At 37.0% G+C, this 13,139-nt stretch overlaps 1 protein-coding gene across 2 annotated transcripts; it reads right to left on the bottom strand.

Annotated features, from left to right (window-relative positions):
• Positions 1-770: 770 nt before the first annotated feature.
• Positions 771-11,551, bottom strand: GTPBP8 (GTP binding protein 8 (putative)). 2 transcript variants are annotated; one of them, XM_025375564.1, is made up of 6 exons: positions 11,135-11,551; positions 9,307-9,405; positions 7,172-7,302; positions 5,160-5,259; positions 2,547-2,665; positions 771-1,285 (listed from the first exon to the last, which is right to left on the bottom strand). In XM_025375564.1, exons 1-6 carry the CDS (start codon positions 11,468-11,470, stop codon positions 1,216-1,218), a joined length of 855 nt encoding a protein of 284 aa, XP_025231349.1. In that variant the 5' UTR covers positions 11,471-11,551; the 3' UTR covers positions 771-1,215. The 2 variants fall into 2 exon arrangements, with proteins under 2 accessions (XP_025231349.1, XP_025231350.1); XM_025375565.1 differs by lacking the exon at positions 9,307-9,405 and having other exon boundaries at positions 11,135-11,513.
• Between the last annotated feature and the right edge of the window lie 1,588 nt (positions 11,552-13,139).

Here is a 13,139-nt window from a genome sequence, read left to right as displayed (position 1 = left end):
ACACTGACAGACAAAAAGATGACTTCCAAGATAACTCTGTTGTTACTATATATTTTATGAATGTCTATATTAAAAAAATCTTTTTTCTAGCTGAAAACATTCCGGGTTAGATTAGACCAATTCCATCAACTATACAACTGACAATATATTCAGATTATTTTCTGAAAAAAAGCCATGAAGTTGGTTTATAGCTTTAATTAATTTTTTATCCAGCAATACAGCTATAACCTTTTAATATTCAGCTTTACTTTGAAAAGCTAAGCCACTTATATGAATAGGTCAGTGGCACCTTCACAAAAATCTTTTCTATTACCTTTAGTTCAAAGGCTTTATCTTTCCATTCTGAATTTTAAATGTAGCCGTCTAAACTGTCCCATCAGCTTTTTTCTCTTGCCTTTTGCAAATTAGTTTTCTCACTTAAAGCTATTTTTGTTTTTTGCTTTTTTCACTAGTGAAAATGTTACTTCCCCCGTGAAAGGACATTTCCTGTAATCTGCCTGTGAATTTTGCTATATTTCTTTGTTGGTTTGGCTTCACAAATATGTAGCTGTCTTCTCACATGTTACCTGCTGTAAAACCATTTTACTCCTAATAGCTTTCAAGGTTACAGTAACATAAATTTCAGAGAAATCAAGTAAGTTGCCCAAGATCCAACATATATAATAAACATCAGAACTGGAACTTGAATTCTGTTCTTTTGGTTGTTTCCAACATGGACTAACACATTTTATCAAGAATGTTTTCAATATTCAAATAAGGACTCAAAAAAATAGGCTTACATAGTAACATTTATCCATCAACTTACCTATCGATGCTTAACAGAAAAGCAGCCCCCTTTTACCTGGCCCATATTAACATTAAAAAAAAAAAAAATACACGTAGTAGACATATTCTTCAAAAGACAAAAGCCCAATAAAATGTCAAACCCTTCTCTACATAGTTGTAACAGGTTTTCATTTTATGGCTGTGCTCTTGCTCGTCAGTTTGTTAAAACAGGGGAATCAGCTAGTAGCTGTTCTAATGAACACCATAATTCAATTACTTATAAACTTTTTTCCCCCCAGGCGCAAATTCTTGTTTTAAAGCTGAAGTGATCCTCCTGGAAGTTATAGATGCCCAACATTTAAAACAATGTTGGAATTCTTCTAGGTATTTAACTCCAGTTAGCATAAAGCTTCTTTTTTTTTTTTGAATCTTCAGTTAAACTGGGAATCGTTAGTCAAGATTTCCTGTTACACTGGCTATAAAGCTTCTCAACAGATGGATTCCAGAAAAGGTCACAGAGCTGTGAAAAGAAAAGAAAAAAATAATTTTCTTCCTTTCCTCAGAGATAACATCTGAATTCATCAACTTAAAAAAATTTGCAAATTCTTATGATTTCATGTATGAAAGCAGAATATCTTTTAATGTGTTCTAGCTTTCTTCTCTTCCCCCAGCCCCGTCTTGTAGTATCCTAAGATCTGATCAATATCTGATCCATTTCCTTCATGATTCCAAAAATTTCACTATACCTTCTGTTTTGCTTTGTTTTCCAGAATAAGTCTTGATCTCTTTAGTTTGTTCTTTTTTGTAACAAATATTCAATTACCTTGTTAGACTTTTCAGGTTTTAAAAAAATTACCATCACTGTTACTGTATATATTATTTTTCTATCTGTCTTCCTACATCCATCCATCCCTCTGTCTGTCCATCAGTATGGAGATCAGCCAAAATGTTTCTCAGGTATGGATATATTAGGTTTTTTTTTTTTTTTTTTTTTTTTTTTATGAGACGGAGTCTTGCTCTGTTGCGCAAGCTGGAGTGCGATGCTGCGATCTTGGCTCACTGCAACCTCCACCTCCCAAGCAGCTGGGATTACAGGCGTGTGCCACCACACCTGGCTAATTTTTTTTTGTTTTAATTTTTCTAGAGATAGGTTTTCACCATGTTGACCAGGCTGGTTTTGGACTCCTGACCTCAGGTGATCCGCCCAAAAGTGCTAGGATTAACAGGTGTGAGCCACAGCACCTGGCCTTCAAATGCCTCTAGTTTTAAGTGACACTTTAAGAGATACTGACAGTATTACAGGTTTTCAGTATATAAAGTTATAAAAACAATTCAACAAGTGGATAAAGAAAATGTGGTATATATGTACCATGCACTACTCAGCCATAAAATGGAACAAAATAATGGCATTTGAAGCAACCTGGATGGAGGTGGAGACCATTATTCTAAGTGAAGTAACTCGGGAATGAAAAACCAAATGCTGTATGTTCTCACTGATAAGCGGGAGCTGAGCTATGAGGACACAAAGGCATAATAATGATATAATGGACTTTGGGGATTCATGGGGAAAAGTGGGAGGGGCGAGCGATAAAAGACTACACACACGGTACACTGCACTACACTGCTTAGGTGATGGGTGTGCTAAAATCTCATAATCACTAAAGAACTTTTCCACGCAACCAAAAACCTGTTCCCCAAAAACGACTGAGATAAAAAAATTTTAAAACCCACAACATTCTCATGTTACTTCATAAAATACAAAAAAACAAAACAACTCTTACCTTACAGGAAACAACTGAGGAAAACATCCTTGAGTTTTCGTGTTAACAAATTTCTGGATCTGAAGCACTTGTTTTAAAAGATGTCCCTTGGAAGATTTGTCAATTTTTGTTAATACAATCTATAAGAAAACAAATTTTTATGCATTAGAAATAAAGTGGTTCTTAATAATTTTACACATTTTAGCTATAATTTTTCATTCACAACTAGGTGACCCGTGCAAATTTATCTCTCTGTACCTATTTCCTCATCTATAAAACAAAAAGAATGACCCATAAAGGAGTAGCTACGAAGATTAAATGAGCAAATGTGTGAAACACATAAAGTATACACTGTGTGTCTGCTGCTTAATAGTGCTTTAACCACATAGGGCGATAATATCTTGGAAAGATCAATGAGAAGGGTCCTGGAGTTACATTTGCAATTGTTCATATGATCACAATATATCTGACAGCTTAAGATATATAAATGAATATTGGGTTTATCTATATAAAATTGTCAATTTGTAATCATGTTTTGACCTATGCTCTAAAGAAAAAATCAGAAATCAGGCTATTTGTAGGTTGTGTCTACTAGTTATATTCCAAGTAAGTCCAGAATTCTACTTGTCCAAAGACAAGTATCATAGTGCAGAAAAGGTCAAAGTATGGATGATTACAAAAATCAATTAAAAATAAAACCTTAATCCACCAAGTATTCCTGGTGAGCTTCTGTAAAATTAAATTTCCTGGCAAATCATTTTTGCTTTTTAGTCATAAAAGATGCTAATGGCAGGAGTGAGATGTCATGATACATATATTGGTTTGTGTCCACGGTGCCTTTCTCATAACTCCCATAGCCCTTGTTACAATCTTTTGTTTTAATGTTGGATATGTTAGGCATCAGGAAATAAAATCTCTCTGACCTCCTGCCTTCCATTCACCTGCTCCAAGACAAGACTTGTAATCTTCCCTCACCTTTCTCATTGTGGGTCATATGACCCTCATTCCAGAGAGGGTCCCACCCCATGCCCTGGGGGAAGGGATGCTGATGTCATGAAGCTTCCATAAAAGCCCAGAAGACTGGGTTTGGAGAGCTTTCAAATAGCTGAACACAGGGACATTCCCAGAGGGTGGCATGCCCAAGGAGGACATGGAGGTTCTGAAGTGCATCTTCATTGTATCCTTTGTAATATACTTTATAATACCATCAGAAAACATGTTTCCCTGAGTTCTGTGAGCCACTCCAGCAATTAATCAAACCCAAAGAACGGACAGTGGGAACCCCAACTTGAAGCCAGTCTAGATATTCTAGAGGCCCAAAATTGTGGCTAGTGTCTGAAGCCAGGTGGGAGGAGTAGTCTTGGGGACTGAATCCTCAGTCTGTAGGATCTGATGTTATCTCCAGATAGACAGTATCAGAATCAAATTTTCAGATACCGAGCTGGTGTCCACTGCTTGTTGGTGAAGGAAAAACCCCTACATATTTGACCCCAGAAATCTTCTGTGTTAATTGTTGTGGTATGAGAGCAGAGGAAAAACATGGTTCCAGTGTTTTCCCCATAGTAAGAAGCAGAAAGTGTGGTTTCTAATGACCTGTGAATCCCTCCACAAATGGGAGTCTTTTCTCATAAAGGCAAATATACTGATATTTAAAAGGAGATACAGATATAATTTCTCTATTCCAATTCCTTTTCCAACGAAGAAAGTAATATTTCCTTTCAATTAAAATTGAGGAAAATATATGATTTCATAAACTAGTATCTGTGATACCAAATAAGGAATACTATTATTTAGTTTGGCAATATTTAGGCATTTTTACTAGGTAGACTATCAATCCTTTGACTCCTAATAAATTGTCTCTAACGCTTCATAGGACTTTTGCAAACCCCAAGAATTCCAAGACCCCAAGAATAAAACAAAAGTGGCTGATTAGTTACTTGGTGTGATTTGTACTAAACTCCACTTCTACATATTAGTGGCTTTCTGACATCTTTTTGAAACCAAATTATAGTTATTGTGTTCTTCACTTTTCTTTGGAAAGAAACTTTAAGAGTGCTATTTTATCTGGAAGTCTCACAAAGCAAAATTAATGTGGATACCAATCTACAATTCTGTATTCTATGTCAAAAGACAAAGAATACTTGAAAGAAATACCCAGAAGAAATTTTGTTTGCTTTAAAAATATAAAAATCCTACTAGTGTGTGCTGGAGGCTGCTATGTTCCTGGAACAATTTTAAAATTTCAAATTAGTTAAGCAACTTTTAAAGTGGCAGTTTTATTCACATTCTTATCAGTACTGTCTGTCAAGCCGCTGTTAAAGAGCTAACTTTTTCTGAAAAAATGTTTATGTTGCTATAAAAAGAAAAAGTGAAAAGTACATAAGAACATTAAATGAACAGCTGAAAGAAACCTTTAATTTTTAAAACATACAGCTGAGCGACAGAAAAAAGTGCCACAGAACTTATTTTAATTAATATTAACGGATGATTAATTGAAAAGATTATTCAAAAGGCACTCTCCTTTATCTTTTGAGGAGGCAACACAAGCTCAATTGTTAAAAGGTGCATGTACACACAGATGCACATAGAACTGATTATTTCTAATTGCAACCATGATTGAAAGGAAGTACTTACCACATAAGGTAATGCAAATTCTTCACACATTTCTATGGCAATATTGTCTGTTTTTTGAATTCCAACAACACTATCCACTAATAAAAATGTTCTCTTCAAGCTATAAGCATGTAGAAAAGAAGATTAATGGCAATATAAAATATAGCCATTCATTTATCCCCTCTTCCTTACTATACTAAGAAATTCTCCTTGGAGTAAATCTCAATCCAAAATTTAAAAATTTCTTCAGGCAAAAGGAATTCTCAATTTGCCAGAAGTTTATCCTGCAGTCCAGTAGGTCTCAGTGCTATTTACTTTCAATAACTAAATTCACTAAATATTAACTTAATTCAATAAGGATATATTGGACATAAGACATTCTGCCTGGGACTTGATATATAATGAGTGACTTCCCTCCTCTAAAAGCTTAAACTCGAGGAGAAAGAGACACAAATCAAATTAACCATAAATTACAGATTATAAATTATAGAAACCATAATTTATAAAAATCAAATTAACCATTAGTTAGAAAACTTTGTTTTTTTAGAACCTCATTCTGTTGCCCAGTCTGGAATGCAGTGGCACGATCTTGGGCCACTAACCTCTGCCTCCTGGGTTCGAGTGATTCTCCTGCCTCAGTCTCCTGAGTAGTTGGGATTACAGGCATGCACCACCATGCCTGGCTAATTTTTTGTTGTTGTATTTTTAGTAGAGTCGAGGTTTTACCATGTTGCCAGGCTGGTCTCAAACTCCTGACCTCAAGTGATCCACTGGCCTTGGCCTCCCAAAGTGCTGGGATTACAGGCATGAGCTGCCGTGCCTGGCCTGTATAGAATTTTTTTTTCTTTTTTTTGAGACGGAGTCTCGCTCTGTTGCCCAGGCGGAAGCACAGTGGCACGATCTCGGCTCATTGCAAGCTCTGCCTCCCAGGTTCATGCCATTCTCCTGCCTCAGCCTCCCGAGTAGCTGGGACTATAGGCACCGCCACCATGCCCGGCTAATTTTTTGTATTTTTAGTAGAGACAGGGTTTCACCATGTTAGCCAAGATGGTCTCGATCTCCGGACCTCATGATCTGCCCACCGGACCTCATGATCTGCCCACCTTGGCCTTTATTACCCTAACACTAATAGATAACAGAAACCAGACAAATTATATTTTGCATTTTCTTATGTAAATATATGATTTTACCCTCTATGTAAAGCTACAACAAATAAGATACTTATAAACATTTTTTTACATTTCAAAAGATTAACATCAATTTTCTATATATAGTGCAATTTTTGAAACAGAACTATTACTTGACTACATAAGGAGACAAAAAAGAGATATTATTTGCAGCAGATCTGATGTCTGAAGTATTTTAAGATGATCAGAATTTACTGATTTTAACCAACAATTTTCATTTTCAAAATTAGCCAGGTAAGAGGTTTGGTTTAAAAAAAAATTAATGGGCCGGGCACAGTGGCTCACGCCTGTAATCCCACACTCTGGGAAGCCGAGGTGGGTGGATCACTTGAGGCCAGGAGTTTGAGACCAGCCTGGCCAACATGGTGAAACTCCATCTCTACTAAAAATACAAAAATGAGCTAAGCATGGTGGTGCACACCTGTAGTCCCAGCTACTTGGGAGGCTGAGGCAGGAGAATCACTTGAACCCGGGAGATGGAGGTTGCAGTGACTCTAGATCGTGCCACTGCACTCCAGCCTGGGTCACAGAATGAGACTGTCTCCAAAAAAAAAAAAAAAAAAAAAAAAAAATTAACTATGCTGAGTACTCTTTAGTCTCAATTAAAATTTGAGAAAACACTTAAATTTAATATTAAGGGTAAACTAAACCACAGACAGAAAACAAGCAAGCAGTATATACCTTGGTCCTAGATATTGTATTGTGGAATATTATGAGAATAAAATGGACCTTATAAAATAAGTCATTTGATAAAACTGAAGTGTTAATCATGTGTATAATACTCTACTGATGAAAACATGCTTTGGGGTTAAATGTATAACTATTATAAGAAAATATTTTCCTTACTTTCTTCGTTCTTTTAGATAGGTCTCTACCATGTCAACAAAATCTCCAGGTGCTCTATAGCCATAACCTGGCATGTCCACCACTGTAAAATGTTTTCCAACTTTGAAAAAATTCATTTTCTTTGTGTGTCCCTGATAAAGTAAATAGGAAAAAAAAGCTGTCTTAAGATATGTCCTCCATCTACTTAATGATTCAAAATGTTTTCCAGTTAATCAACAAATATTTATTAAAAGTCAAGTACATATAACCTTAACTATGCTGATGATGAACAGGAAGAGAAGACAGAAGGGGAATGGCTGGAGATAAGTTTAGATCATACTACTTTTTGCTTCATTTTAAAAAAAGAATCTGTATGACTTAAGAAGAACTTTAGATTCCATATTAGAAACATATGGGCAAAATATTTTGGAGTCTTTCCTATTGGATTAACTCTTAGTGACAAATTCACCCTGTTCTAAATTGTGACTGCATCAGTCAACATTCTCTGATGAACAATATATCTCCACTTTAAAGAGAAACTAATTATGGCAAGGATGGGTTAAAATGCTTACCATCAGTCATACACATTTTCATAAAACCTAGATCCAAAGTCTGATCGTTTCCTATACCTAGACTATTGCTTCCCTAAAATCAAGATGTTTTGCATATTTTATTAGGTGGATTTTAGTGCTTTCATTAAACAATTTTTTACTGTATAGACAATATAATTACAAAATGTTTGTGCAACTAAAATTGATGCACAGATGATGAAAACTGGTTTATTCATAGTTTTATGTCCATAGGACATATATTAATCAGAAAAGATAAGACTATGATAGGCAATTTTATTTTATTTTTTTGAGACAGAGTTTCGATCTTGTTGCCCAGGCTGGAGTGCAATGGCGCAATCTCAGCTCACTGCAACCTCCACCTCCCAGGTTCAAGTGATTCTCCTGCCTCAGCCTCCCGAGTAGCTGGAATTACAGGAATGCACCACCACGCCCGGCTAATTTTATATTTTTAGTGGAAACAGTTTCTCCATGTTGGTCAGGCTGGTCTCGAGCTCCCAACCTCAGGTGATCCGACTGCCTCAGGCTCCCAAAGTGCTGGGATTACAGGTGTGAGCCACTGTGCCCAGCATGATAGGCAATTTTAAAAGTTAAGCCAATTGTTTGGATCTTAGAACAAATATTACCAAAGGAAAGATTTTTATAAATGATTTTAAGTTCCCAGTCAGTTTACTTGTCTATAGGAAAATGATTTTAGAATTACAGATTGGGAATGTCAAGAATACATTTCCTCCATTGTACTCTCACAAAAGGAAGGAGATCACTCTACTTAGAAGTGATCATTTAGCTGATTTATTTGGTAAGGCAGGGCAGGAGTAAGGATGGGAGGGTTAAGGAATGGAAAGAATAATTAGCAATGGAGCCAGAGTATCATTTTATGAAGTGGGGAGCAAGAAAAGACCTAGTGAAGTTTCATGGAAGGGTTCCAACTCAATGAAAGGGGTGTGTGTGCACTCGCGCACACACATACACAGGGATAGTGAACATTAGGGTTGGTGGAAAGGTTTACCGTGGCCAGATAAGGTGAGAGAAAGTGGGGGTGATTTTGAAGAAAGGGTATCTTAGATACTGGTAGAGACTGCGTCATTGAGAAGAAAGCAGAGAGAATTAGAAAGTGATAGAAAGCTATTACAGCAGACTGGTTAGGAAAACAAGCACATAAGAATATGCTGAATGTGTTTGTGTAACTAATTCATGTACCTTATACCTTAAAAAAGATTCTAGGAGGAAAAAAGCGAGAAAAACCTAAAAGCCATTTCCCCTACAATCAGTGTAGAACTAGATGATCACTGTTACAGAAGGAAATATAGAATGACAATAACACACTTTATTTGGCAACTCTTTGCAAAATTTGGATAAAGAAAGATTTTCTGAAGATATTGTCTAGACTACTAAAATAAATCCAGCTACACTTCCTTTTCTTCAGAGAAATACACAGGCATTAGGATGTCTGACTTTATTACTTTTTTGAAAGAAATCACTTCTCTAGGAACTTAGCACTTATGATTTCTTATACCTTCCAGCATTTATTATTCATGTTAGTTAATCCAAGAGATAGTCCAAACATATTTAAAAACTTCAACGTACTGGTTTTTTGGAGACTCTGACTTCGACCTCAGGGGCCAGTGAAAATAAAGCCTTGATTAGGGATGATTTTCCAACATTGCTTCTGCCTATAAAACACACCTTATACAAGAAAAAAGAAGATAAGTACTAGCTGTATATGATATGCTGCATTAGATGCAAAAAACTTCAAATTCTAACATAGCTAATATTTATTGAATGAATTCAATGTGCTAGACACCATTTTAAGCATTCAGCATATATTCTATTTTTTTTTTTTACAGCATCCTAGGAAGTAGGTGATATTATCCCCTTTTTACGGATGAGAGAACACAATAACCCCAAATTATAGAGCTACAATGTGAAGGAGTTGGGATTTGAACTCAGGACATGTATATCTACAATCTGTGCTTTTAGTTTCACTACGCTACTCAAGAATATATGCAACTGTTATTACGTATTTCATATTTACAAAGCTTTTTAGGGTAAAAACTAAATGTAGTTCAACAGAACTAGATGAAAAGTACAACTACATGTTTGGAAGCACATTTTCTCAGGCACCCCCATGGTATACTGTAACACCACTGCAATTTAAAAACGTACTCTTTTCCCTTGATCTCTCTTGTTCCAATTAAGCTTTTCTCCTCTATAGTGTGGAAAACAACAGAATATTCTCGATATTAACCATTAATACACATGGCTCTGCTTTTGAACATGGTATTGAGGGAGTGGGGTACAATGCCAATCAGTTGTTCTCAATGACGGCCGTACTGCCCCTTGAGGGACATGTTGGAGATTTTAAGGGCATTTTTGGTTATCAAGACAATAGGGGACATTTACTGGGCAGGGGCCAGGGAACCTATCCTGGAAAATTCTGGTCACTCCTTCAAAATTAATTGATCGGAGTCCTGCAAAAATTTTAAATGCTGTGCCAGAGCAAATCTAATGCTATTATGTAGATCAAACTGAATTTTAAAAACGAATTACAAAAAAGTCCAGTAATTTAGAAGCTTAAATAAAAAAGCAAGGGCTGTCTCAAAATCATTAAATAATTGAGGTACTCCTTGAATCCTGACTATAGTTCTACATATATTTACACAAAATATCTGACTATAGTTCTACATATATTTAGATGAAGTATCTCTGGGCGATGGTGCACTTAATGTAAATACATATGGAGAGTTGAGATGCCTTTTAGCAGACTTAGAAGAGAACATCATTAAATTGCAGGACATGCAAAAATGCTCACTCATGAAATTTCACTAATAAACGTTGTTATAAAAAACTTTCCACATTATTGCCATCTAGAGATAATTATTATTTTTGCAAATGATAGGAAATTTAGATTAGGCGAAAGTTACTTATTGATAAGGACTATCTCATTTGTGAAACAATTACTCGTTTCCTATTCTTCACTGTCTAAATTCTGTCTAATTTGTCTGGCATGTTTTCCCTACTTAAGTTAAATAGGAGAAAAAAGGACAGAGTTAATTTTTTGAATGCTTAGTTTGGGTTTGAAAACCTTTGAAAGCACTTTGAAGTCTTCTATATTCATTCCCAAAATAATTTAAACTGTATACAGGCAGTCTCTGGCTTACAGCGGGTCAACTTAACGATTTTTGACTTTACGATAGGTTTATGGGGTACTGACTGCATTTTCTACTTACGATGGGTTTATCGGGTATCCCCACGTACATGGAGCATCGGCGTATATCTATTTAGTTAAAATAATACATGCGCTCACACAAAGCTAGAAAATACAACAGCAAAATCTCCCGCGAGCCCGACAGCCGGGACAGCTGTTAGCGCTGTGACGCCGGCGCGCAGGTGAACCGTGAGAATTGCCTCTCACCTCAGGCCGGGGGAGGTCCGGGGCGTGGTCTATACGAACGGCAGAGCTGACGTAGTCGATGCGGTTCCCTTCAGTGGCCGTGAAGACGTTGTCCGCCCTCGCGATGTCCTCCGGGCTCGGGTCAAAGATACGCAGGTGAAGGTCTTGCCTCCTGTCGGGCGCGAGGAACCGCTCGACTTCCTGCAGCGGGTACAGCAGCTTCCTCAGCTGCTGCTTCGGTAGCCGCAGCACCTCAGCAAAGGCTTGGGACGTGCTGTTAGAGCGGCTCAGTAGCTCCAGCACCGCAGGCATTGCAAACAGCCTTTCCGCTCCCAGCCGCAGCCCGGGAGCCGCCATTCTCCCTTCCCAGAAGGCGGGCAGACTTTACTCCTGTGTCCTGGGTTGCGCGTGCGTGAGCGCCAGCTGCCGCCGCGACGCCTGCTGGGAGTTGTAGTCTCCTCTGGCCTCTTTCGTTCCTGTCTAAGCTTTTTGCGTTCAGTGAGCGGGAGGAGGGTGGAGGCAGGCGGTGACCTGCGGGGAACAGCTCACTGGGTTTCTTTAACACTTTGGGCTTAACGATTTTGTCTTACTGGAAGGATGTTTAACGGTTTCCAGAGGTTACTTACCTGGCCATATGGCCCTTGAGTCTCAAGCGAAGGACTAACAGTGTGAAGCTCTGATACATTCCAGGAACGCTTGATTTTCACAGTTTTTGGTTATCTTATTAACCGTTGACGTTTGTCATAAATCCACATCACTAGGATAAACACTTTTGCAAAAAAAGAAAAGAGCTGATGAGAAATGTGATTGTAAAAGCACCTCGTTTTCGTGGAAGGGACTGTTTGTATTTCCGCCTTCGCTATACCTGCAGGAAATGTCATTAAACTTTAGAGATTTCTTACAAAAACAATTTTGCATAGATGTTAGAGAATTGTTTCCTGGACCTTTCATAATATCATCTTATTTCAAAAGTTTCTCCCTAAAGTCGATGAGTGCTGAAATGGGAGATTCAGGTATCATAATGATGAAATGAATAACTGAAAAATATTCGTATATTAAATAAACTAGTTTTTCTAAAACCTCAGCAGCAAATAGCAGAGAAAGGGTAACTCATGGTTTCTTGAGCTATTCCCCAGGTAGTTCAATAACTAAACAGGACAATTCTTGAATAAATACGATACAAAAGTTAATGAACAGAAGCAACGACTTTGAAGGCATCCAATACGGCAGCCTGATGTGCTGCTGGCTGGCTAATATTTTATTGATCTTTGCGTTAGAGTTTGGGGTGCTTTTCTGTTCGCTATTCTCGCTCCTGCATATATAAAAGTGTATATAACACTCTGTTATATACATCAGAAATTTGGGATTCTTATTACTGTGTATGTAATATACTTTGAAAGTGCTTTTATACATGCCATTTTGTTTTCAAATCTTGGAGCCCCAGATTTGGAAATAAAAGCATAAAAGAGTTTTGGCAATTCTTAGAAAGGTTTTAGAGGTGTTCCGGGATTAATAGACATTATAGTATTCATTTAATAATCATTCATGGTTCTGAATTCTAAATCATTTTGGGGTTCATTTGATAGGACAAATCATTTTAGAATTATTTGACAGGACAGTTTTTGCAACAAATTTTCTTGTCATACAAAGCTTGAAGGATCAAACAGTCTACTGGAAAGTATGACTAGTAAAACCACTTGACAATTTATATATCTTTTTTTTCTCTTTCACTTCATCTTTTAAAAACATCTGTGTAAACAAAGCATATGAAACTTCAGAAGGATGGTTTAGAGTTAATAATGCACTGTGTTTTCCCTCAACATGATTAAACTCTTTCCTAATTTGCAGAAGTTTAAATATGAAACATACATAGCAGTGAGACATACTAGTAACAAGGGGTTAGAATTGGGAGGAATTAGTTTATAATAACCCCATTGTAGGGCTGCAATGGAAATTATCTGGTCTACAGGGAATTATCAAAGCCCAGGAAAAGAGGCTCACACCTGTAATCCCAGCACTTTGGGAG

This window comes from Theropithecus gelada, chromosome 2 (assembly GCF_003255815.1).
Source record: "Theropithecus gelada isolate Dixy chromosome 2, Tgel_1.0, whole genome shotgun sequence".
Lineage (NCBI taxonomy): Eukaryota > Metazoa > Chordata > Mammalia > Primates > Cercopithecidae > Theropithecus > Theropithecus gelada.
The sequence above is the reverse complement of the archived record's forward strand: the minus strand, read 5'-3'. Positions and strand labels throughout refer to the sequence as shown.

Bases quoted from the DNA above. Each gene is read 5' to 3' on its own strand.
- GTPBP8 (XM_025375564.1), bottom strand. From the start codon at position 11,470: ATGGCGGCTCCCGGGCTGCGGCTGGGAGCGGAAAGGCTGTTTGCAATG. The intron at 7,303-9,306 runs GTACGTTGAAGT...TTACTTTATCAG, and splicing joins TCAGAGTCTCCAAAAAACCA to GGACACACAAAGAAAATGAA. The intron at 5,260-7,171 runs GTAAGGAAAATA...ACATGCTTATAG, and splicing joins TATCTAAAAGAACGAAGAAA to CTTGAAGAGAACATTTTTAT.